Source organism: Zingiber officinale, chromosome 2A (genome assembly GCF_018446385.1).
Source record: "Zingiber officinale cultivar Zhangliang chromosome 2A, Zo_v1.1, whole genome shotgun sequence".
Classification (NCBI taxonomy): Eukaryota; Viridiplantae; Streptophyta; class Magnoliopsida; order Zingiberales; family Zingiberaceae; genus Zingiber; species Zingiber officinale.
Window position 1 is genome coordinate 11227675 of NC_055988.1, and position 27526 is coordinate 11255200.

General features: G+C 41.3%; 1 protein-coding gene across 1 annotated transcript; it reads right to left on the bottom strand.

Moving 5' to 3' along the window:
• Positions 1 to 1165: 1165 nt before the first annotated feature.
• LOC122043536 lies at positions 1166 to 11677 on the bottom strand. The gene is made up of 3 exons (XM_042604165.1): positions 10918 to 11677; positions 10655 to 10728; positions 1166 to 1279 (listed from the first exon to the last, which is right to left on the bottom strand). The coding sequence occupies exons 1-3, from the start codon at positions 11675 to 11677 to the stop codon at positions 1166 to 1168; spliced, it is 948 nt and encodes a 315-aa protein (XP_042460099.1).
• Positions 11678 to 27526: the final 15849 nt, after the last annotated feature.

The window sequence follows — 27526 nt, forward strand, 5'->3', positions numbered from 1 at the left end:
GCTACTGATGTGTTACTGATCGGTCACCAGACCGATCAGAATATTCTCGGTATCACTGGATCGATCACCAGATCGATCCAGCTCATGGTTTTCGCCCAAACCAAGTCCAAACCAACATCCGGTCAATCTTGACCTGTTGGTACAATCCGGTCACTCCCTTGACCTACTTGGACTTCTCATCACCAGATGTCCGATCACCCTTGATCCATCTGGATTTTCCCTTGCCCGGCTTCACTCACCAGGACTTTCACCTAGCTTCACTCACTAGGGTTTTCACCTGGCTTCACTCACCAGGATTTCCACAACTGCCTGGCTTCACTCACCAGGACTTTCCAACTGCCTAACATCCCAGTTAGGACTTTCTCATTCACCTAGCTTCACTCACTAGGATTTTCACCTAGCTTCACTCACTAGAATTTTCACCTGGATTCATTCACCAGGATTTCCCGACTGCCTGGCTTCACTCACCAGGACTTTCCAACTGCCTAACCTCCCAGTTAGGACTTTCCCACTGCCTGGCTTCACTCACCAGGACTTCTCCGTGCACTTTTCCCGTGCCAAGTCTCCATACTTGGACTTTTCGCGTGCCAAGCTCCCTGCTTGGACTTTTCCAGTGCCAAGTCTCCATACTTGGACTTTTCCAGTGCCAAGCTCCCTGCTTGGACTTTTCCCGAATCAGGTCAACCAGGTCAACCTTGACCTACGGTTGCACCAACAACCTCCCAAACATCTATTCTTGTCCCATATCAAGAATAGAGCTCTCTCACGAGTGTCAAACATCAACATGCAACTCAACTAGGTCAACCTTGACCTAAGGTTGCACCGACAATCTTCCCAAGTCAAACATCAAAATACAACTCGAGTCAAGTCACCTCGAGTCGGGTCAACCAGGTCAACCTTGACCTAAGGTTGCACCAACAATATCTTCTACATGCCTCTACAACCCTTTATATAACATCACAAATGATAAGAGCACGAACCACGAGATCCATAAAAATAAGATCTAGATGAGATCCATAAAAATAGGATCTAGATCCATAAAAATAGGTAGACCGAGTAATAACTAATTATCAAGAAAATTAAAAAAATAATAAAAATAAAAAACTGATGACGTGGAGGGATTATTTTCTCACATTACTCCCCCTAATCCTGACATGATTCTAAGTCACGGAGCCGAGTAGTTGTCGCATGGCACCACAGGCAGTCCATCTTTGTTCTCCGGTACTAACGAACTCAACCACAATTTGTCCACCTTTGGCACCACGGGCAGTCCATCTGTCTGCACCATGAACAAGTCCATCTGTTCGCGTTATCCATGACTCCGCTTCTTTGGCCCTGCTCCAAAGTCTATTTTCACACCAAGTGCTCGGCCCACAACTCGATCTCTTCAGCACCACGAACAAGTCTTGTCTGTTAATTCTCTTGACAACACGAGCAAGTCCATCTGCTCGCACAACGGACAAGTCCATCTGTTCGCCTTTGCTACTTGGCATATGTTGCATACCTGCCACGCCCGCTTCGCTACCAAGTTCGCCTCCTGCAAACTTGGGCTTGGAATGTGTCCAGCGCACTGCCAATCCTCTACTTGGTATGACTTACGCCCATGCCTCACTTGCTGGTTTGCCAAGTCTTCCTCCAGTAAGACTTGGGCTTGGGCAGCCCAGCGTTGTCGCCTCGCTTGGCATGCCTTGCGCGCATTCCTGACTCGGATGTATGCCAATGTTAGGACCAAAAGTAGCTAGAGGGGGGTGAATAGCTCGTCGCGTGCTCGTCGTTGCTCGGCGTTGCTTGTTTCTTCAAGAATATGCAGCGGAAAATACAGAAACAAATACAACAACGCTAACACGGTTGGTTTACTTGGTATCCACCTCACAAGAGGTGACTAGTCCAAGGATCCATACCACGCACGCACCCTCCACTATGAAAACACTCCTTTTCGGTAACTATCGAGGGCGGAGAAGCCCTACAAGACTCTCCGTACAAGAAGAAAGGAAAGGGAAACAAAATACAAGCGCAAAGCTTACAATGAGTACAGAAAACCCTAACCCTAGGTTATCTTCTTGCCTTTGATCCGCCTCTTGACTTGGAAAGCTTCCAAGATCCTTCAAGAACTGGCGATCTGATCTTTGAGAGCGCTGTAGAGGAGCTGGCGAGTAATCTGGAGTGAATCGGAGAAGAGATTGCCGCAGCCATCGCACGCCTGCAGCTATAAACGAAGCCAACGGTCGGATCCCGATCGATTCGAATATTCCCAATCGATCGGGGAGGCTTTGGATCGATCCACGGATCGATCCAGAGCGCCTGGAACGCCTGGATCGATCCACGGATCGATCCAGCGCTTATCGCGCGAAGCAGCCGCGTCCCAATCGATCCACTGATCGATTGGGACATCTGGATCGATCCACGGATCGATCCAGAGGCTCTCTGTTCGCTGGGACAGTGCTGGATCGATCCACTGATCGATCCAGAGCCTGGATCGATCCACTGATCGATCCAGCACTTGATTTTTGTCCAAATCAAGTCCCAAACCTCCCAAACCAACATCCGGTCAACCTTGACCTGTTAGTATGTCATGCCTAGCATCTAGTCACTCCCTTGACCTGCTAGGACTCCCTTACCAAATGTCCGGTCAATCTCTTTGACCCACTTGGACTTTTCTCTGTGCCAAGTATCCGGTCAATCCTTTGACCTACTTGGACTTCCCAGCACCAGATGTCCGATCATCCTTGATCCATCTGGATTTTCCCTTGCCTGGCTTCACTCACCAGGACTTTCACCTAGCTTCACTCACTAGGGTTTTCCATCTGCCTAGCTTCACTCACTAGGACTTTCACATCTGCCTAGCTTCACTCACTAGGACTTTCACCTGGCTTCACTCACCAGGATTTTCATCTGCCTAGCTTCACTCACTAGGACTTTCACTTGGCTTCACTTACCAGGATTTTCCTTCTGCCTGGCTTCACTCACCAGGACTTTCATTCTGCCTAGCTTCACTCACTAGGACTTCCTTCTGCCTAACATCCCAGTTAGGGCTTCCCAGTCAAGTATCCGGTCAACCTTGACCTACTTGACTCTTCTTCAATTAACATCTTATTGTCAAACATCTAAACCCAAACCAAGACTCAGCTTGGTCAAACAGGTCAACCTTGACCTGAGGGATGTTGCACCAACAATCTCCCCCTTTTTGATGTTTGACAATACCAACACTATCACTTACAATACCACATGTAAGTTAGGCTAATCCCATAGCCTCCTTCTTCATGCCACTAGGTAATGAAAGCATAAATTAAGCTTTTCATTCTCCCCCTAAGAGGGCAAACTCCCTCTAGGTAATGAAAGCCTAACTTACTCCCTTTCATGAGTCCTTTCATTCTCCCCCTATGACCTTCCCATAGGTAATGAAGGCCTAAACTTAACCATACATTCTCCCCCTATTGGCACACATCAACCCATCGTTGGACACACATAACCTATGCTCCAATTCTGGGCACACTTCAACAAATCCATTTGTTGAAGACTTTCCCCCTGAAGAGTTGCTCATCGTGATCACAACTTCACTCATTGTGATCACCCGATAATGAGATCCCATACCCGTCATTATCACCTTAACTTCTCCCTCAATGTTGACAAATACCCAACCTTGAGCATTTTCAACCACTTGAGTGTCCACTTGAAATAATGAGGATATCCACTCCCCATTTCTCCCCATTTCAAGTTTAAATGCTCAACCTTGAGCAAGTTCACAACAGAAGGTTAACCACCTCCCAAGGTTCATGAAAAATAATTTTCATGTCTTTAAAGAGTCCCTCCCCCTAAAGACATGGTGGTAACTTCTGTCATTGCACCAACAATGACTTGGAATCCCTAAAACATTAGGAAACCCAAATTTAGAAGTTTTGAGGTTCAAATATTCAAAATTTGAAATATACCTCAACCTAAACTTCAACTTAGCCTTCCTTAACCAATCCATCCTTGTTTTCGCATGAAAACACCCTTTTTATGGATTCAAATGTAGTTTTAGGGGTTTGGAATGGTTACCTAGACTCAAAGAGGTTCAAAGATGCTGAAATCAAACCTTCCCAGCCAAAATCAGCAACTTGGATCGATTGGAGTTGGGTTCCAATCGATTGAACCTTTCTGAATCGATCCACTGATCGATTCAGACTCCCTGGATCGATCGGCTGATCGATCCAGCGAGCTTCTGCTCGCGGGAATTGCCGTTTGAATCGATCCATGGATCGATTCAGGAACTCCAATCGATCCATGGATCGATCGGAGCTCTGATAGTTGCTGAAATTCCATTTCAGTCAACTTCAGAAACCCCTAGAAAATTCTACAAAAATCCAAAAATTATGAAATTTCGTGTAGACATTATTTAGGGCGTTTACTATCACGGAAAAATAGTTTTCTATGAAAATACTTCATATTTTCAAAGATTGACACAAACTTGAAAACTTGCAAAAACTTTAGTGTTTCTCTTCAAGTTTGTGTCTAACTATTCTGTTAGGACCAAAAGTAGCTAGAGGGGGGGGGGGGGGGGGAATAGCTCGTCGCTCGGCGTTGCTTGTTTCTTCAAGGATATGCAGCGGAAAATAATAGAAACAATCACACACGCTAACACGGTTGGTTTACTTGGTATCCACCTCACAAGAGGTGACTAATCCAAGGATCCACACCAACGCACACACCCTCCACTAGTAAAAACTCTCCTTTATGGTAACTACCAAGGGCGGAGAAGCCCTACAAGACTCAATACAAGAAGAGAGGGAAAGGATACAAGAAATACAAGCTTACAATGAGTACAAAACCCTAGCCCTAGCTTCTCTTCTTGGCTTTGATTCGCCTCTTGACTTGGAGAGCCTCCAAGATCCTTCAAGAACTGGCGATTTGAGCTTTGTGAGTGCTGTGGAGGAGCCGACGAGAGAGCTGGAATGAATCGGTGAAAAGATACCGCAGCCATCGCACGCCTGCAGCTATAAACGACGCCAACGGTCGGATCCCGATCGATTCGAATGTTCCCAATCGATCGGGGATGCTTTGGATCGATCCATGGATCGATCCAGAGCGCCTCTGTGCTCTGGGAAAAATGCCTGGATCGATCCACGGATCGATCCAGCGCTTATCATGTGAAGCAGCCGCGTCCCAATCGATCCACTGATCGATTGGGACATCTGGATCGATCCACGGATCGATCCAGAGGCTTTCTGTTCGCTGGGAGAAGCCTGGATCGATCCACTGATCGATCCAGCTCCTGGATCGATCCAGCACTTGGTTTTTGCCCAAAACCAAGTTCCAAGACTCCCAAACCAACATCCGGTCAACCTTGACCTGTTGGTACATCATGCCTAGCATCTGGTCACTCCCTTGACCTGCCAGGACTTCCCACCAAGTGTCCGGTCAATCCCTTTGACCCACTTGGACTTTTCTCGTCGTGCCAAGTATCCGGTCACTTCCTTGACCTACTAGGACTTCCACCAGATGTCTGGTCAATCCCTTTGACCCATCTGGATTTTCTCGTGCCAAGTATTCAGTCAATCCTTTGACCTACTTGGACTTCTCAACACTAGATGTCCGATCAATCCTTGATCCATCTGGATTTTCCCTTGCCTGGCTTCACTCACCAGGGCTTCCACCTAGCTTCACTCACTAGGGTTTTCCATCTGCCTGGCTTCACTCACCAGGACTTTCATACTGCCTAGCTTCACTCACTAGGACTTTCACCTGGCTTCACTCACCAGGATTTTCATACTGCCTAGCTTCACTCACTAGGACTTTCACCTGGCTTCACTCACCAGGATTTTCCTTCTGCCTGGCTTCACTCACCAGGACTTTCATTCTGCCTAGCTTCACTCACTAGGACTTCCTTCTGCCTAACATCCCAGTTAGGACTTCCCAGACAAGTATCCGGTCATCCTTGACCTACTTGACTCTTCTTCAATCAACCTTGCATTGTCAAACATCGAAACCCAAACCAAGACTCAAGGTTGGTCAACCAGGTCAACCTTGACCTGAGGGATGTTGCACCAACATATTCAATGGTGATTACCATCAAAAGATAGCCTTCACCAAGGTTTTCCAAAAACATTTTAAAAACATTTTCAAAACCAATATCCCATCACATTCCTTGGGCTTAATGCACATGACTTGTACATTAGCTTTCCCAATGATGGGGAAACACATAACTATGTGTTTTGATGAATTTTAAAACTCAAAGGAATGCACTAAATCAACATCTTGAGTTTTGTTCATCATCCTAACATCTCACTTGTATCTAATGTGCACTAAAACACATACACGTCACCTTATAGTCTTTGTGAGATGTAGATTTTGGTTTTGCCCTAATCTAGGGATCATGCATATCTATCTAGGCATTTTAGAGATATTAGACATCCACCTAGGATGTCACTTGTTAATAAGTGTTGTTAAATGTCATTTGTCCTTAATTACAAGGAATTAAACTAATGCATGATAATGTTATGGCATACATCAAAATAAAATAACTTTCAAAAGAAAGATTCCTATAACTACATGATGTATGAATGTCATGACATGGTATTTTTAAGGTTTTTTTTTTCATAGTAAAACATGAATGCAAAAATAGACATGATGTCATAGCATGTGATAGGCAAACAATCATGGCAAGATTTAGCATAAATAAAATATACCTAGATTAACTATCTAAGTATCCTTAAAGTCTTAGCTAAACTTACAACTTAAACTTAGATTGCCCTAAAGTGCTACAAGAGAATGCCAAAGCCTAAATTTGGCATTTCTAATTTCCTTAATTTAATGTATGCCAATTGAAAATAAACATGTCCTCAAATGTTGGCATATTCCATTTTTCCACAATAGTAGCACTTTTAAATTAAGGCTTAGTTTGCCTTTAATTTCCTAAGAACATACCAAAATCCCAACTTGGTAGTTCTTGTGTTTTCTCAAATTTTTGCCACTTAAGATAAAATCAACTTTCCACCATTAGGCACATTTTACTCTTTCAAGGAGTAAATAATAATTCCATTTCATTTTCAAAGGTTAACAAAAACCTTGAAAATGCTCCTTGAGTGTCAATTTCCTCAAAGTTGGGTTAACTACCCTTCTAATAGGAGTTGACACTCTCTAACCCATTTATGGGATAGAGAAGATGCTCCTAGGAACCCAACACCTATTGGTGCTCCTTGGATGCTCTAGGTATTCACTAGGGATAACTTCCCTAGATACCTTCCTAGTGACCTTGTTTGGCTTCTTGGAAGCCTTGGTCACACTTTCTAGGTCAACTCTAGGGATAACCTCCCTTGTGACCTTGTTTGTGACTTTCTTAGACTTCTTAGAAGTCTTAGTCACATTTGTTGCAAAAATACTCTTAGGGATGACTTCCCTAGTATTTTTGGCTTGACCACTAGACCTAGGGTTTGTTCCATAACTATATGGAACTCTATGGTAAGAGGGCACATCCTTCTTAGCCTTTGGTTTGTATCCCAAACCTCTATGGCCATTGGATGACTTTTGTACCCCTAAACCTAGGTTATGCTCACTTTGCCCTAATAGGATATTTTCCATCATTTTTAGGGTCTTCTCCATTTTATCAAGCCTTGATCTCAAGACTTGATTTTCTATCACTAAGTCCTTAGTTTTTGGTTTTTCATTTGATCCATGAGCATTTTTGTTTCTAGGCTTGTATCTTATATCCTTAGAGTTATCGCCTAGGTTTTTACCTACATTCCTAGCCTTAGGGATAGTAGTTTTGGCATGTAGGGCCACATGCTTTTCCTTAAAGCCCTCATGCTTCCTATTCTTATGGTAAATCGCATTAAAATGATAAAAATTTGACCTAGCATGCTTTTTACCATTTTGCAAGGGAATAGGCTCAATGAAAGTTACCTTCCTTTTTACCTTGGAGGCTCCCCCTTGACTAGTGCCTCCTTGAGCCTTGACCACCTTCTTCCCCTTGGGGCATTGACTTCGGTAATGCCCCTTTTGATTGCAAGAGAAGCATATAATATGCTCCTTGCTCTTCTTTGTGTTGGGAATGATCTCCTTGGGCTTCGCCTTGCCCTTTTGTGCCACTTGGCCCTTCTTCTTGGCCAATTTAGGGCACTTGCTCTTGTAGTGCCCATGTTCCCTACACTCAAAGCATATAATATGATTTTTATTTTTAATTGAAATATTTATGCCTTTGCTTGTAGGGGTGGCATCTTTCCCTTTGGATCCGGAGGTAGAAGCTTCCTCTTGATCCGATCTTGATTCTCCTCCATTTGATTTTTCTTGACTCATGGAGGTAGAAGCTTCTTCTTCAATCTCTTCATCTCTTGACCCAGATGTAGAAGCTTCTCCTTCTTCTTGATCCGGTGTCACCAAGGATTGCTCCCCCTCAATCCTAGAGGTGGAGGCTTCATCATCTTGAATATGAAACAAGGAGTATGCTCCCTCCTTGTTCCCTTCGTTGCATTCCCTTGAGGATGAAGCTTCTTCTTGGACTTCTTCTTCGGAGGTTGAGCATCTCTCAACCTCGGAGTCCTCCTCTTGATCTCGCTCCAATGAGTCTCCCTCTTTAGATTCCTCTTGATTCGGTACAGTGGAGGGTTCTTCATGGATTGTTGCCAATTTGCTCCAAAGCTCCTTGGCATCGTTGAATTCTCCGATTTGAGCCAAAATGTGGCTAGGCAATAAGTTGACCAAAAGCTTGGTCACTTTATCATTTGCCTCACTCCTTTGAATTTGCTCCAAGCTCCATTTGCTTTTCTTGAGAAGCTTGCCCTTGGAGTTTGTTGGAGCTTTGAAGCCTTCCATTAGAGCAAACCATTGCTCTATCTCTATCATAAGAAAATTTTCGATTCTTGATTTCCAAGAATCGAAGCTTGTGGATGTGTACGGTGGAGCCACCCTTGTGTCAAATCCAAGTCCATCTTGGAATTGCATCTTGAAGTTGAGCTTCTTGAAATCTTTGACTTTTGATGAATTTGCTTCAACTTCTTCACCCTCTAGCTCTTCTTGTTATGCTTGACCCTTCCGGCGATGATTCCGATGAAGAGCGGCCTCGCTCTGATACCACTTGTTAGGACCAAAAGTAGCTAGAGGGGGGGTGAATAGCTCGTCGCGTGCTCGTCGTTGCTCGGCGTTGCTTGTTTCTTCAAGAATATGCAGCGGAAAATACAGAAACAAATACAACAACGCTAACACGGTTGGTTTACTTGGTATCCACCTCACAAGAGGTGACTAGTCCAAGGATCCACACCACGCACGCACCCTCCACTATGAAAACACTCCTTTTCGGTAACTTCCGAGGGCGGAGAAGCCCTACAAGACTCTCCGTACAAGAAGAAAGGAAAGGGAAACAAAATACAAGCGCAAAGCTTACAATGAGTACAGAAAACCCTAACCCTAGGTTATCTTCTTGCCTTTGATCCGCCTCTTGACTTAGAAAGCTTCCAAGATCCTTCAAGAACTGGCGATCTGATCTTTGAGAGCGCTGTGGAGGAGCTGGCGAGTAATCTGGAGTGAATCGGAGAAGAGATTGTCGCAGCCATCGCACGCCTGCAGCTATAAACGACGCCAACGGTTGGATCCCGATCGATTCGAATATTCCCAATTGATCGGGGAGGCTTTGGATCGATCCACGGATCGATCCAGAGCGCCTCTGTGCTCTGGGAAAATGCCTGGATCGATCCACGGATCGATCCAGCGCTTATTGCGCGAAGCAGCCGCGTCCCAATCGATCCACTGATCGATTGGGACATCTGGATCGATCCACGGATCGATCCAGAGGCTCTCTGTTCGCTGGGACAGTGCTGGATCGATCCACTGATCGATCCAGCACTTGATTTTTGTCCAAATCAAGTCCCAAACCTCCCAAACCAACATCCGGTCAACCTTGACCTGTTGGTATGTCATGCCTAGCATCTAGTCACTCCCTTGACCTGCTAGGACTCCCTTACCAAGTGTCCGGTCAATCTCTTTGACCCACTTGGACTTTTCTCTGTGCCAAGTATCCGGTCAATCCTTTGACCTACTTGGACTTCCCAGCACCAGATGTCCGATCATCCTTGATCCATCTGGATTTTCCCTTGCCTGGCTTCACTCACCAGGACTTTCACCTAGCTTCACTCACTAGGGTTTTCCATCTGCCTAGCTTCACTCACTAGGACTTTCACATCTGCCTAGCTTCACTCACTAGGACTTTCACCTGGCTTCACTCACCAGGATTTTCATCTGCCTAGCTTCACTCACTAGGACTTTCACCTGGCTTCACTCACCAGGATTTTCCTTCTGCCTGGCTTCACTCACCAGGACTTTCATTCTGCCTAGCTTCACTCACTAGGACTTCCTTCTGCCTAACATCCCAGTTAGGGCTTCCCAGTCAAGTATCCGGTCAACCTTGACCTACTTGACTCTTCTTCAATTAACATCTTATTGTCAAACATCTAAACCCAAACCAAGACTCAGCTTGGTCAAACAGGTCAACCTTGACCTGAGGGATGTTGCACCAACAGCCAAGTCTGCCTCCTGCAGACTTGCACATGGACAGAGCCCCGCGCATTACCGGTTCGCTGCTTTGCATGTGCCCTAGCCAGGTTGGGTTTTCTAGCCTTGCTAGGAGACAGGCTTGCTTGAATGTCTTCAAGGTTATCTTGTACAAACGATTTTGTGTTCGCTTTACCAGCATCAAGAGCTTCCCGCTCCTATCAATCACCTTCACGGTATCTCCTTTCATATGCACTTCATTCCCAGCTTCTGTCAATTGACCAAGACTTATGATATTACTACAAAGTTTCAGAATGTAGTATACCTCGTGGAGAGCCTTCTGGTCGCCGTTCTTGCATTCGAACACAACCGTCCCCTTGCCCATGATCTCAATGGTTGATCCATCGCCAAACCTCACCCTCCCGATGATGGTTTCATCTAGTTCTTGAAACTTCTCACGATGGCCAGTCATGTGGTTGCTGGCACCGTTGTCAAGGTACCAGACGTCTTTATCTTCTCCTTTCTCAACGCTGCGATACATCTCCGATAGGAACCTATCTTCACTGAGTAGAATGATATCCTGCCACTCACACCTAGTGTGAGACTCCTCGTGGGACACGGTCATCATCAGTGTTGGCTCTTCATAGGTGGCGTAAGTGAGATGAGCCTCATAATCACAACGCTTGTTGTAGCATTCGGGCGCATAATGCCCCATTTTCTCACAATTGAAACACTTTATAGGGCTCTTGTCATGAGTGCCTCTGTCGTTGCTACTAGTGCCTCCTACACTGTCTTGGCTCGGTGTACCACGACCACGACCTCGCCCTTGCCCACGCCCACGCCATTTGCTATGACTAAGGCTGCTGGACCCACGCCCCTTGCCTCCTGACGAAGTGTCCACGTTGCCCCCCTTCTGTCGCATTTGCCATTCGGCATGAGTAAGTAGGAGCTCACCTTCAGTGCTGCTGGTGTTGCCGCGTAGACGTAGTGTTCGTTCTTCGTACGCTTTCAGTCGCCCAATAGTCTCCTCAAATGGTATCGTCTCAAGATCCTGAAACTGCTCAATTCTGGCAACAATAGGGAAGAACTTATCAGGGACAGAATCAAGTAACTTCTTTACGAAAGATGAGTCTTCAAGCGTGGCACCAAGAGCGGAGAACTTGCTGCTCATAGCACTGAGTTTGCCAGCAAACTCATCAATCGTGTCGGTCTCCTTCATCCAGAGGGCGTTAAACTCGCTCTTCAGTGTTTGTACGCGTGCCTTCTTAACTCAATCACTTCCAAGGTACCTCGTCTTGAGGCTGTCTCAGACTTCCTTCGTCGTCTTCCTTTTTGCGATCTGGAGAAGTATGTCTTCGGGGACACACTGCAAGATGTATGCACGTGCCTTTTTATCCTTCTTTGCATCCACTTGGGCTCCTTCCACTGGCTCCACCGTCTCCCAGACTCCCTGGGTATCAAGGATCGCCTCTGTCTTTATTGCCCACACAGTATAATTGTGAGGGCTTAGCATCGGATAGGGAAATGACATTCCGCCGTTCTCTTTCACAGCAACTTGTGGGATGCCAGACATTTTTGTGGAATCGTGAATTCTTGGGGTGTTCTATACTGTCAAGGCTCTTATACCAAATGTTAGCCTAGAATCGGATAGGATAGCACACCCAAAACACACAACACACAAGAAGAAGCAAGAAGAATAGGACAAATAGGAACTTCACTTATGAAAGGAAACCTTACACCGAGATGCCTTCTACATGCCTTTACGACCCTTTATATAGCATCACAAATGATAAGAGCATGAATCACGAGATCCATAAAAATAGGATCTAGATGAGATCTATAAAAATAAGATCTAGATCCATAAAAATAGATAGACTAAGTAATAACTAATTATCAAGAAAAATAAAAAATAAATAAATAAAAAATTAATGACATGGAGGAATTATTTTCTCACATAGATTATTCCTTCGTCGTCAGTCAGCTTCATGTCCATGTGGGTCAGTACTGCGTGCGTGCAAAGAACGTACCTTCTTCTGAACGTCTCGGCGAGATGGCGGCCGGTGTTGGTCCTGAAGGATTCGACCATGGGAATTGAGTTGTGGATGGAGGAGCTGATCCTGGGCTTTTAGAATCTTGCAGAGGTCGAGGCAATGCAGGTTGAACTCCAACTTCCTGACCATCTCCATGGCTCGGCTAAGCTCAGCGATCAGAGCAGCGCGGGCATTGGCCTCCATGGACGCAGCTGTCAAGAAGCAGGGGAGTACTGGATCAGCTCCCGTATCCGGCGCTGTGTTGTAGTAGAAGATCGATCGACGTGCTTCCGACCGAGTTATATTGGGCGCGAAGAGGGAGATGATTGGCTATGAAGAAACGTGTGGGGATTGAAAGGCGACGAGTTGCTGGGATGCGAAGTAAACGCCGGATCTTTTGCACGGGCCGCGGAAAATTGCCAGGAAGAGGACGAGCAGTTCGCTAATATCGGAAAATTGTAAGCCGTCAATTGTAAAATGTCACACTCAGAATACTCCTAAATATCTCTTTTTTATTTAAAATTCTATATGCTTCCACGCTATCAAATGACGACCGCAAAACACACGCACCCACACTGTTTTTTATGCCCACGTAAGGAAACTGATGGTAAGGTACGCGGAATAAGACAAAATTAAAATTAAAATTAAATAAATCTCGACATCACTCACGTTTTGCTGACCAGATAATAGTCAGTCCACTGTCGTTAATTAATAGGTTATGATAGAAAAGTTAATAAAATTATGATAAAAGATAATACGTTCGTCCGTTAATTTGTCTTCCGGTCAATATAAAAAAGATAAATTATGAACAATTATTAATCTTTGGAATAATGAATCATCTTTTGATTGATAAATTATAGATTAGAGAATATAAAGAGCTGACAAAGTATAGTCTCCACTGGTCAATTATCAGGACACTATATATTCAATTGGGTTAAAGATTCGCTTGACTGATGAAAGACAAAGAAATTAAATATGAGAGGGCTAAGGATTATGAAACTAAATATCCGACCACACCGAGAATAGGATTAGCCGACGACTAAAAGAGTATTCATCCAACTGGCCTGAAAAATAATTTATATATAAAATATTACAAAGATATTTAATTTTATTAGTAAAAATTTATATGAATAGCTCCGTGCATTGTAATTATTTTCATGATGATTAGTCACCTAGTAATAATTTTATCATTACATATAAAGTTAGCTTCTTAGCGAAAATGAAAAAAAAAATCTCCTAAATTTTCAAATATAATTTGTTAAACAAATAATATATTTGTTTAATAAATATTTTTAATCAACTAAATAAATAAAATTAAATTTGGCTAATACAATATTAAAAATACTAATTAAATTTGACCATAAATTATTATAATACTAGTTAATATATATTTTAATTTTATTGATTAATTTTAATTTTAATAAATTATTAATTAAATTTATCTAGTAAAAATATTTAATCGGTAGTCTTTTCTTGACATTAAATGTGAATTATTAAAAAGAGAGTGGGTATAATAACTTATGGAAAGTAAGGGTAGGATAGTAATCTTGGATTGTGATGCACGTGAGGGTGGGGGGTGAATCATGTAGTTTTCAAAATATTTTTTTTATTTTAAAAACTCGAGTACACAGCAGAAAGTAAGAATTCAAAGTAGTTATCAGGCTCAACAGCTTCATAGTAGAGTTGCAGCAAGAATCGGAAGCAGTCGGAGGCTTAAATGTGTTTGCAGTACCTTGTATGTACTTGTTAATCAAGTGTCTACTCGAGACTGCCTTATAAAGGGCTTGGAGGGCGCCTCCCATAAGCATGGAAGACACCTTTAATAAGACAAACTCTATCCCGAGCAAATCGGCACTTATCTGCGACTAATTCCAAAAATTATCCTTCGGAGGGTGCCTTCCATAGCGATGGAAGGTGTCCTCTATGAATAGTACCGAGGTGCCTTCCATAGCCATGGAAGGCATCCTCGAGTACTGTTTATCCGAGGGCATCTTTGCTTCTTTGCTTGCTTTCTTGCCCTACAACAAATGTGTTAGTTCAAATACCTTGCAAGACAAGTGTTAGCACAAATATAATAAATAGAGTAATTAGTTCCTATCCTCCCAAGACTAAGAACTAATCAAGGTCTCGGTTTAAGGATCCAAAATGGACCTAAACTAGACTGACGCCTACTGTCCTTCAACTGGGATTCGTCCTCACAGTCACTCTCCTCCAGTGACTTACATTTACTTACTTTTTGTCAGACATCCGGTTATGTCGACTAGTATGGACTTCATGTCAGTTATTTGGTCGGCCCGTTGACGTAGCTGAACTTCGTGTCAGCTATCCGGTCGGCCCGTCGACCTAGTTGAAATTCGTACCAACTATTCGGTCGGGCCATTGACCTAGCTGGATTTCTCCTGCAAACTCAATTAGATTATTAGATTACAATGAACCTAACTTAACTTACTTTGTCATTCATCAAAATCTGAGTTAGATCGTTACTGTTAACCGTACCAATAAATAATAATATAAAATTGATGAGGAAGAAGAAAAACATAAAATTTAGTGAGAAATAATATTAAATGTATTTTTAAATTTTTAAAAGATTTTTATAAAATAATATCAATTACTAATCAATATAACAAATAAATATTTTAAATTTACTAGATGATCTAATTTAACTAATAATCAAACTTTAATCAATACAAAATTAAAACTTAATGAATAAATTTTAGCCATAAAAATTACCAATCAAATTTAACTTTAATTTTGACACATAAACAATTAAAAATTATCAAGCATTTGGCTAGTAAAAGTTAAAATTATCATTAAAATAATTCTCAAATAAAATTAATAGCTAAATTAAATCTCAGGTAAAACTTATTCTACCCATAATTTTAAATATTTATTAGCCAAATTTATATGTTTCCAAAATAAATTAATAATGATATTTTATTTAATAAATATTATATATATAGTATAATTTTTTTCCATACTACCCCCAATGAAATAGGGGCTCTAGGCATAGGACTCAGTCTTAAGTTGACCATGATCCCTCAACTCCTAAATATCCATGGAGTTGGAGAGAGAAATATAAACTATATGCTAGTACTGGACGCACTAGCTAATCAAACTTGTGTTTTGATATTTGACAAAGGTTCAAAGATAAGTTGTGTTGTAATCTAACAAATTTAACTGAGTGTGCAGAAAAATCCTAAATGATATAAGGTAATGTGAAAGTCCTATTCAAGGCTAGGCCAAAAAATCCTAGTGGACACTAGGCAGGTGGGAAGTCCTAGTTGCGGCTAGGAAATAAAGTCATGGTCCATGGAATTGAGCAAAGTCTTGGCAGGTCGAGGACGATAAGGGAAATCCTAAAGTGGAGGACACTAGGTAAAAGTCCTAAGGGTCGCGGATATTAGGCGGTAAATCCTAGGGTCGGGGACACTAGGTGAAAGTCCTAAAGTTTCGAATGCTGAACAAAAGTCCAAACGGTCTAGAGGACTGATTTGGTAAAAGGTAGACTCTCCTGACAGGAGTAAGTGAGGATGTGTTCTCTGTAGAGGGAACAGTAGGGTCAGCCCGATATAGAATTTTAGCAAAACTCAAAGTCAGGATGAGACAGTCTGGAAACTATTAAAATTCACTTTACTTTACATGTTATTGCTTGTTTTTCTAACTCTGTGGTGCAGGTGATTGAAAGTAAAAATTGGTTAGAAAACAGGGCTCCATGCTCCCTGAGCTTGTCCAAGCGCCCAGACGTTCGAGCACCCAGAGTTGCTTCAGGTCTCCAGATTAGTCGTGATGAGGGAGTGCCCAAGTGGCTGCCTTCATCATTGAGGCATCTGGATGGTCCAAGTGCCCGGAGTTGCTCCAAGCGCCTGAACCAGCAAAGTTCATCTTCATTCTAAGTTGGAGCACGTCGATTGACTAACTCACATTAGTGGTCCAGGAGCTCAAAGGTGGTTTGGGCTCCTGGACATGGATAAACTTCCTGGATGAAGTTTCGATGAGAACTCACCATGTCAGCACACTCCAGACACCCGGGAGAGGATCCAGGCGCTCAGATGGTAAAAAAGGAGGGTTCGACTAGCAGTTTCATCACAACAATTCGAATGACATTTGCTCTTGCGCACTGCTCCAAAAACAACTCTACGACCCCCAAATGCTAGTTCGATGACCGAAATCTCAAGTCTCCATATCTTTAGTTGTTGGTAACTTTTATATATTTGCATTTAAAGTTGTAATCAAGATATCCTTTGTAATACTTTGAATTGTTAGTGGCTTGTCTAATGAAAGCGATCAACCTTAGAGTAAGAGTCGTCATAGGCTCTGAACCAAGTAAATCAAAGTGTTAGCGATTTATTTCCTTTACTATTATTCTGTTGCATTTTATCTATCGAACGTTTTCCAAAAAATATGAAAAGCCACAAGTGCTATTTACCCCTTCTAGCGCAATGATCTTACACTCTATCCTAAGACTCTTGAATGCCCATGGAGTCAGAATGAGAATGATAAACTTGATTTTACAACTCTTAAATATCCATAAAGAGAAAGAATATAATGATAAAAGGTGAGACTCTATACAAAAGATGAACCATGAGTAGTGACCATAGAGATAGTAGTTGTTCGAGATCGATGGTCGTCTAGAAAGAGGGGTTTGAATGACTTGGTCACCCCAAATCGTTTTCCTTCCTATAATGTTAATAACAATAAAAACTAAGAGAGAAAGCAAACGCTAACAAGATTATGTAACGTGGTTCGAAGATTACTTGCTCCTACTCCATAGCTTGTCCTTGAGGTAGACAATCCCTCAATCAGTCGGTGGATTAGTCCCCGACAATCTCCGGCTAATACTTTCTCCTTCTCAATGGAGCAAATCTCTCATAAAGCTCCCTTTCTCTTTTACAAGATGAGACATAGGTTTAGGAGGAAGAAAATTAGCTTAGAAGCTTGAGGGAATTACTTGGAGTATTCTAGCAAAAATCAGTAACCTCCTCCATCCCTCAATGCTTGCTTAAATAGAGTGAAAAGAGTTGATCACAAGACAACTCATTTCCTACGCATCAATCGACTGACGCTTCTATCAGTCGACTGGTGCTACTATTGGTAGCCAACGGCTACTTTCGCAGAATCAAGGATTCTTCCAACGATCACCAAGGGCCACTTACCAGTTAACTGGTTATTGCTGGCAGAGTGAACAGAATACTTTTGTTCGCTCCTAGTCGACTGAGTAGTCGACTGGTCCTGGTTACACACTCATCCTCTCCGGAGTCACCCTTGAAGCTCTCTGCCTCAACCTTCATCCCTCAGATGCACTCGAGCCCGTGGTTCCTCTCCATGCATCTTTCATGTTGCCTTGAAGTATGCTTCCCTCGGCTCCACTCTATTGCTCCTCATCTAGCAATCCCTCATAGGCACCATCCTTCACCGATTTCAAGGACTCGAACCATAGGATGAGATTTTCATGCTTGACCGCATCAAACTCCTCATGTGAGTTTTACCAAGTCCTGCATGACTCAAAACACACATATTAAACCAATATGAAAGTCAAACTTAAACTCTTTGACATACATATCAAAACCATGATCGTACTCGATCAATCCTAGGTCGATTGCGCCAACAATCTCTTCCTTTTTAATCTGTGGAAATATATTTAAGTTAGGCATAAATAATACTTGAAAATTAAAAGTAAAGTGTAAACATTGAAGCATCAATTTTAACACTTAATTTTCAAGTTTTACACAAAATGAAACTTAAACTTCTCATTTCTCTCCCTTTGACAACATCAAAAATATTACACTAAATAATCATACACACTATGACATCAATTTTGACCAAAATAACCAAAATCAATTGCTGGAAGTGCTAGATAACAGACACCAATTGACTACCATCTATTGCAGTTGACTGGCACGAGTAGAATCACATTTTCTGATATTTTTAAGCCAAATTTAGAAATACATAAACATTTCAAAAAATTTAAAAAATCATGAAATTTTGACACATATTTCTTATAATGTCCTTTAATCGGGAAAATATATTTTCATAAAAATTTATTATATTTTTGAAGTTTTGATAAAAACTCAAAAATCTTGAAAATATTCAATTGTGTATCAATTTGAAATCTTGTTTTGAATTCATATGTTTCAAAATAACTATGCAACTATAAATAAAACATAGAATTATTTTCAAAATATTTAAAATGTCCAACTATGATCTATGGGTAATATGTCCATTAATTAAACATTTGTTTTCCCTATAGTTGGTCTATGATCACTATTTTAACGCATTTCAGATTCAACAATATGTCATAAGCATAAGTGAATTATGAGTATCATCCTATCATCTCACATTATGTTTAGAAATGTAATGTAAGTCATTGTGAGATGAAATTAAGGTAACCTCTACTTAGCCCTTCTTATCATAAATTTCTATCATGGCTAAGTGTTCTCCCTTAAGGTCTAAAGTCAACTATTTTTCAAAATATTTAAAATATGACCTTAATGGTTGACTAACCCAAAAATCCTCGACCCTTTGAGTATTGACTTTGGTACTTAATAGAGGTTCCTCAATTGGGTTAACGAAATACTCCTTAGGGATCCATTTCCTATCCATGGTCTTTGTTTTTTATTGTCCCCTAGCAAGTAAGCAATGATAAGCTTTCTCATTTTTGAGTTTATTGTATCCTAATCTCTTTTTCTTGAAACTTGTCCTTTGGCTCCCAATGATCATGCTTAAGGCATTGGAGCCAATTGTGAATTTTTCGAGGGCTTTACTAAGATATTCTACCTTTTCCCTTAATGCCTTATTTTCTTCTTCTAAACATAGATAATTTAAACTAGAAGACGCATGCATACTAGAGGAATTGTTTAACTTAGAAGACATGGATTCTAATTTTTTTCTCTAAAATATTAATCTCATTTTTCAAGGATTTATTTTTATTTTTATCCTTAAAAAAATCTTCATCTATATTTGAAATAATTTTAACCAAAGTATGAGTGGGTAGATTGTATACCTCACTTACAGAGAAGTCTGAATATGAAGTTTGACCTTCTCCTTCACTTGATCTCCCTTCTTCTTCACTTGAGCTCTTTCCTTCTTCATTTTCGGATGAGGTGGAGGTAATGTCATCAATTTCCATTAGAGAAAAATGGGATACATGGTGCTCTTCTTCCTCCGATGATGAACGATCATCCCATGTTACCTTTAGATTTTTTACCTTCTTCCCTTTTTCTTTTGTGTTCTTCTTTTCTATCTCCTTCTTCTTCTCTTCCTTCTTCTTCACGAGAAGACATTGATCCCTCATGTGTCCTCCTTCTTGAAAATTATAGCAAATGACCCTCCTTATCCTACATGTGCTACTCTTGCCTCTTGAACTTCTCCTAGCATAAGGTTTATTAGTGGAAAAAATTCTTAAATGCACTTCTCATTTTTCTTACCATATATGTCTCTTGATCACTATCCATTGAGGCGCTTGATTCTTCGGAGTCGGATGATGGTGGGAATGAAAACTGCTTCTTCTTACCCTTTTCCTTGTTGGCCACAAGGGTTACTTCTCTTAATCTATTTGCTTCTCCATCCAATCCTTCAACTCTAGTTTCATGAAGCTCCATGGTTGAGAAGAATTCATTTAGAGAAGATTTATCTAGATCCCTTGAGATGTAGAATGAATCCACAATGAACATCCATGTTGTAGTTCTTGGGAAAGTATTGATGGCTTTCATTATGACAACTAGGTTGAAAAGTTTCTCACCTACACTTGTTAGTCTATTTCAAATTTCTTTAATTCTAGCATGAAGTAAAGATACCTTTTCTCCTTTTTCAAGTTTGATATTGTTGAGTTGAGTTTGGTGAAGATCTCTTCTTGCTAATTTCGCTTCCAATGTGACTTCATGAAGCTCTACTAGTTTTTCCCATAAATCCTTGGCACTCATGTAGTTTTCAATCCTTGTTACTTCTTGTTGGGGAAGAACATTTAGTAGATGATGCAAGGCCTTTGAATTTGTTAAGTGCTCTTCCTTTTGCTTCTTGCTCCATCTTGATTTACTGATTATCATGTTGTTTTCATCCCTAGGTATCTCGAAACTGTTTTCCATAATTAGTATAATATCAAAATCGGTATCGAAGAATACCTCCACTCTCTTATTCCACCAAGAGAAATCTCCTTTGAATTTGGGTGGTTGGATGTGTGAGACTGCCATTTTGTTGAAAGTGCTTTTCTTGACAATTAGTCCATTGAAGGGTGTCCTTGCTCTGATATCAATTGTTCGAAAATCGATGGTTGGCTTAACCCCAAATCGTTTGCCTTCCTACAATGTTAGTGAGTAGCGGAATAATAATGGTAAAAACTAAGTAAAAGAAACCAAATGCTAACAAGATTATGTAGCGTGCTTCAGAGATTGCTTGCTCCTACTTTATGGCTTGTCCTTGAGGTGGGCAATCCCTCAATCCGTCAGTGGATTAGTCCCCGACAATCTCCGGCTAATGCTTTCTCCTTCTCGGTGGAGCAAACCTCTCACAAAGCTCTCTTTCTCTTTTACAAGATGAGACTTAGGTTTAAGAGGAAGAGAATTAGCTTGGAAGCTTGAAGGAATTACTTAGAGTATTCTAGTAAGAATCAATAACCTCCTCTATCCCTCAAAGCTTCCTTAAATAGAGTGGAAAGAGTTGATCACAAGATAACTCATTTCCTACACACCAGTCGACTGGTGCTACCGTTGGTAGCCAACGACTACTTTCACAAAATCAATGATTCTGCTAATGGTCACCAACGGCCACTTACCAGTTGACTAGTAAAAGTATCAGTCGACTAGTTGCTGCTGGCTCACTCTCAGTCGACTCAGCAGTCAACTGGACCAGTTGACTGAAACTTCCATCAGTCGACTGGCCCCAGTTACACACTCACACTCATACTCTCCGGAGTCACTCTTGAAGACCTCTTCCTTGACCTTCGTCCCTCAAATGCACTCAAGCTCGTGGTTTCTTTCCTTGCATCCTTCATGTTGCCTTGAAGTCCGCTTCTCTCAGCTCCACTCCATTGCTTCTCGTCCGGCGATCCCTCGGATGCACCATCCTTCACTGATCTCAAGGACCCGAGCCATAGGATGAGCTTTTCAAGCTTGACCGCACCAAGCTCCTCATGTGTGTTTCACCAAATCCTATATGACTCAAAACATACATATCAAATCAATATGAAAGTCTAACTTAAAATCTTTGACATACACATCAAAACCATGATTATACTCGATCAATCCTAAGTCGATTGCACCTATAGTAGTTGTTATATTTGAGAGGTGTCCTAAGATATAGATATTGTATCATTTATTGGATAAATAAAATTTACTATTTGAGTACATATTCTCTATGTGTATGATTGGATTTTAAATTTATTTACTGAATGTCTGTAATACAATTTATAACATGAGAGAACTTGTGATTGGATCACAACTAGTGAGTATTTCTATATGTATAATTATGAATATATTGAAATATTTCCTAGTCGTTGAATTGATGAGTTCGAACGTCATCGATTCTGTGAGACCAGTACAAGTTATACTCTTTAGTCTAACCAAGCAGTTATTTCTCACTAGCTGGAGATATTAGGATGTCGAGAGTTAAACGTAAATGTTAGTTTTGGTAACTAGTTCATTGGAGTGACCTGCTATGAGATTTCATATGGTTCTCTATATATATAGATATATCAATGAAGATCTCATTGCATCTCGAGTGCAAGTTTCCTTCGACTTGAGATATTCAAGTCATCTTGGTCGTGGAGACTTATACTTTGATATCTTAATAAAACTGTAGGACCGTTGGGCCGGCTAGAAGGGGGGTAAATAACCTGTCAATTAAAAACAGACAACCCTTCCTCGAACAACCGAGGAGGTTGTTAATCCAAGGAAGATTAAACTCAAAAACTCCTTCAGGCGGAGAAGCCTCTTACAGCGTTTAGGCACAGAAAACAGAAGCTTAACTACAACTAAAGCATACAAGTGTTTGGAAATAGAATGATCGTGATTGTTTAAAAGCTTCTGGACCAAGGCTATATTTATAGCCTTGGTCGGGGCGCCTGGAAGGGTTCCAGGCGCCCTGGGGGGGATAAAATTTATCCCCCAACGGTTGGATCGAGTCAAAGCTCGATCCTGGGAAAAAGTCACTTCCGGGCGTCCCGGACAGTTCCGGGCGCCCCGGACAGCTCCGAGCGCCCCGGACAGTTCCGGGCGCCCCGGAGCCAAAAGTCAACCCTGTTGACTTTTGGTCCGTGCTCTCTTCTCCGGTTCAGCTCGCCTCTGGTCCGGGTCTTTCTGCTCTGGCTCCGCTTGCTTAGGTGATCTTTGACATCCGGAATAGGGCTCACCCGAACCCATCTTCTGGTCTTCTCGAGCGTGCTTCCCTCCGGGTTCTCGTCACTCGGAATTGCCGCGTGTCCCTTCTCGTCCACCAGCGTACTCATCCGCAAACTTCGTCCCTCGGTCGCACCCCGTGCCGACCTTCACGCTAGCTGCGTCTCTTGCTCCCCGAGCAATCTTCCGCTCCAGCTTTCGTACCTCGGAACCACCGCACGCACTTCCTTCTCGTCGGCCGGTGTACTCTTCCACAGCACCTCGTCCCTCGGACGCACCGCGTGCCGTCCTTCTCGCTAGCTGCGTCTTCCGCTCGAGTACCTGTGCTCCTAAGCTCCTGCACACTTAGACACAAGGTTAGAAATAACGCAGGACCTAACTTAACTTGTTGATCACACCAAAACAACCTTGGGGTTCCAACAATCTCCCTCTTTTTGATGTGATCAACCCAAGTTAAGCTAGGGTCAAAAATAGATATGAAATTAAACAATTTATTGCAATAATGTGCAACAAGATAGAAAAAAAATTAGATTTCGAAAATTTTTAATTTTCAATTTGTACCTCCCCCTAGACTTATACTTTCCTTCTCCCCCTTTGATCACAATAAAATGGGGTTTTAAAATTCTAAGGGTTTAAAGACTTAGAAAATTTTGAAAAGTTATCTGTTAAAATATTTCTAAGTCAACAATAGCTTTTTGAAAAGTTTCTAAGTTAAAAAAAAACTTTCTAAGCCCAAAAAGACTTTTATGCAAGAAAATTTAAACATTAAAAAAAATTTCTATGCATTTATTTAGTTCTTAATTCTATTTATCATAAAGTTTTAAATTTCCATTTTAACTTATCATAATTTCTTAAATCAATCTTTTTTAGATTTAACGCCACAAAGATTATACATGCATAAATTTGTATCATGTTAATTTCTATTATTTTTTTGAATTTCAATTTCACAGAAATATTCAGATGGCATAGATTTTAACTTGATAAAATTTTTCGACAATATAAAAAATTCTTTCGGCAATGTGCAAAATTCGTTTGAAGGAATATTTTGTAATTTGCAAGAATTTTTTAACAATAAGAGTTTGCAGGAATCTATTAATAATAGATTTCTTAATCTGAAAATTTTGTTTGATGAATCAATTTCTAATTCACAAAACTTTTTCAGTAAAGTAATTTGTAATTCGAAATTTTTAGATCCGGAAAAAGTTTTCGATAATATTTCTAAGTTGCATAATTCTTTCGAAAAAATATTTTATAATTTGCAACAATTATTCGATCGAAGATTTTCTAATCCGAAAAGTTCTTTCGATAATTCAAATTTTGGTTCGCAAAAATCTTCAGGTAATTTGATTAATTGAACTAGTTGTTCAGAGGGTAGAGGCCATACCTTACTTACCTCGTCGGCCGTTGGTTCTCCCCCTGTTGAATTAATTTCTTCCGAATATTCTCCCCCTTCATTGATCTCGAGATGTACTTCGGCTGTTGGGGCTGTCTCGGTAATTTCTTCCGTCTCGGATTCTTCTGATGACGGCTCGATGTCTATTGAGGGGACGACTTCAATCGATTCTTCGTAGAGTTTTAAGAACTTTTCCCAAAGTTCTTTTGCACTGTTGTATTCGCCAACTCTATCAAAGTCTTCGTTTGGTATTGCAGTTAAAATGTGAAACTCTGCCCGACCGTTTGCCATTGACTCGTCACGTTGCTTCTTGTTCCATAGGCGTAGATCGAGTTTTTCTCCATTCGTTGTCTTTGGTGCTTCATAACATGTTTTCATTATTAGAGAAATACCAATATCAGAGTTAAGAAATACCGTCATTTGTTGCTTCTAAGAAGCAAGCTCCCCCTCGAATGCTGGTGGGTAGTCGCTAGCTCCGGCCATTGTTTTGTTGCTTCAGATGGCGGTTAGTCCTTCTGAGGCGTACTTGGCTCTGATACCACTTGTAGGACCGTTGGGTCGGCTAGAAGGGTTGGTAAATAACCTGTCAATTAAAAACAGACAACCCTTCCTCGAACGATTAAGCTAACACTTGTAAAATGAATTAAGCAGATAAATAGAAGCATAAAAGAAAAGACGAGGCACAAGATGTTTACTTGGTTACAACCGAGAAGGTTGTTAATCCAAGGAAGATTAAGCTCAAAAACTCCTTCAGGCGGAGAAGCCTCTTACAGCGTTTAGGCACAGAAAACAGAAGCTTAACTACAACTAAAGCATACAAGTGTTTGGAAATATAATGATCGTGATTGTTTAAAAGCTTCTGGACCAAGGCTATATTTATAGCCTTTGTCGGGGCGCCTGGAAGGGTTCCGAGCACCCTGGGGGGGATAAAATTTATCCCCCAACGGTTGGATCGAGTCAAAGCTCGATCCTGGGAAAAAGTCACTTCCGGGCGCCCCGGATCCAAAAGTCAACCCTGTTGACTTTTGTTCCGTGCTCTCTTCTCCGGTTCAGCTCGCCTCTGGTCCGGGTCTTTCTGCTCCGGCTCCGCTTGCTTAGGTGATCTCTGACATCCAGAATAGGGCTCACCCGAACCCATCTTCCTGTCTTCTCGAGCGTGCTTCCCTCCGGGTTCTCGTTCCTCGGAATTGCCCGTGTCCTTTCTCGTCCACCAGCGTACTCATCTGCAGACTTCGTCCCTCGGTCGCACCCCGTGCCGACCTTCGCGCTAGCTGCGTCTCTTGCTCCCCGAGCAATCTTCCGCTCCGGCTTTCGTACCTCGGAACCACCGCGCGCACTTCCTTCTCGTCCGCCGGTATACTCTTCCACAGCACCTCGTCCCTCGGACGCACCGCGTGTCGTCCTTCTCGCTAGCCGCGTCTTCCGCTCGAGTACCTATGCTCCTAAGCTCCTGCACACTTAGACACAAGGTTAGAAACAACGCAGGACCTAACTTAACTTGTTGATCACACCAAAATAACCTTGGGGTTCCAACAAAAACATCTCTATGAAGATATGGATCGGAGATGATTGAGTATAAGTCAAAGTGCCCCAAGGTATTTGAATAACCAACAAAAGATTCACCACTCCTTACAAGGAGATATATATATCCTATGACCACTTGTTAGGATTGTTACTCAAAAGTTTTTAGCTAAAACATCACATGTTAAGAGTATTATACTCTTGCACACAGGTACAAGTAATTTGAATCCACAAGACGAGGAAGTATTACTTGAGCTAAGTGTCACGTAGTCAGCCTAGTAAGAACTGACACATATATCATGTCCTAAACCAAGTGAATATAAGATGAGTGAAAGAAATTATATACGACTCACTGTAGCTACTGAAAGGTTCAGAAGTAGTTCTGGAATCAACCGTTTGATTTTCTAGTCAATTGGAAATCATGATATACTACTATGTGTCACTCATAATCGATCCATAATTAATGGTTAATTATGGATGACTAATATAATCAAGAACCTATTGCGTCATATGCACTATGAGTTTATTTGAATGACTTAAAATGAGTTTGAGAATTGAATTCTTGGATCTAGAACCTTTAGTAAGTACAAATTTAAAAAAAAAAATTACAGGTTTTATGGGAGGGAGGAGTTAATATAATTCTTAAACAAATTTTCAAGCTTTTCAAAAGGATTTCAAGACATTGAAAATTTCTAAAACAAATCATTTTGTAACACAGATAAATTTGTGCATGAGTTTCTAAAATTTTCAAAAACTTTTCAAAGCGTTTGAAAAATATCTTTCAAAGTATTTTTCAAAATATTTCGATTGAAATATTTTGATTTTTTAAAAGGTTTTCAACATTTTAAAAATTGACTTTGCAAAACAAACTATTTTGTAAAAAATAAATTATAAAAAAATAAATTTCAAAATATTTGTTAAAAAGATAGTCTGTCACGCCCCCAGGTAGTCCCTGCCAGAGAAAATTTCGGTAGCATCTCCCCTGTATGGGTGACAATCCGAAATTTCCTACAATGCCCTCAGGGCCACATATCAATCGGCCAACACGGCCGGAACAATAACAGTATAAATATAACAAACATCCATGCAGTTTAATAATGAAAACAACACATAAGCACAGATAAGAAAAACATCGCAAAAACTCCTACTCAACTACACCCATAAAGCACAAAATCGATATCCTACTCAACTACACTCATAAAGCACAAAACCGATATCATCCAAATATAAATCCATCGATAACAAAACATACAAGATCCAAATGTCAAGCTATAAGTCTGAAAAGCAAAGTCTAACACAATAAGTAAAACCCAAATTGTGCGAACTCGTCGCGACGCGTAATGGTGTGGGACTAGCAACTGGAACTCCTCCGGACAGCCTCAACCTGAAAAGAATAATAACGGGATGTGAGTCCAACACTCAGCGAATACCTAGTTGACATGCATAGTAAACTATAACAAATAGTCATAACTATGCGTACAGTCTCCTGATATAACATATAGAAAATGCAGAACAGAAAGATAAGGAGTAACTGTACTAACCAGAACCTGGTATAAGGGTATCAAGGCTGTCAAACCCAAAGTATCATAAAACCTGTATGCATGTCAAACAATGCATCCATCCAATATGCAGCATATAAAGTGCAACAACCACAAGCCATAAATGCAAATAATGCATATGATGTCAATAACATGTCCTGGTCACCCCTACTGCCAGTCAGCCATCTCACACACGATGGTGAGACCGAGTGGGTAGGGCTGTGACAACCGTGCACTCTGTCGTCACTACTCCTGATG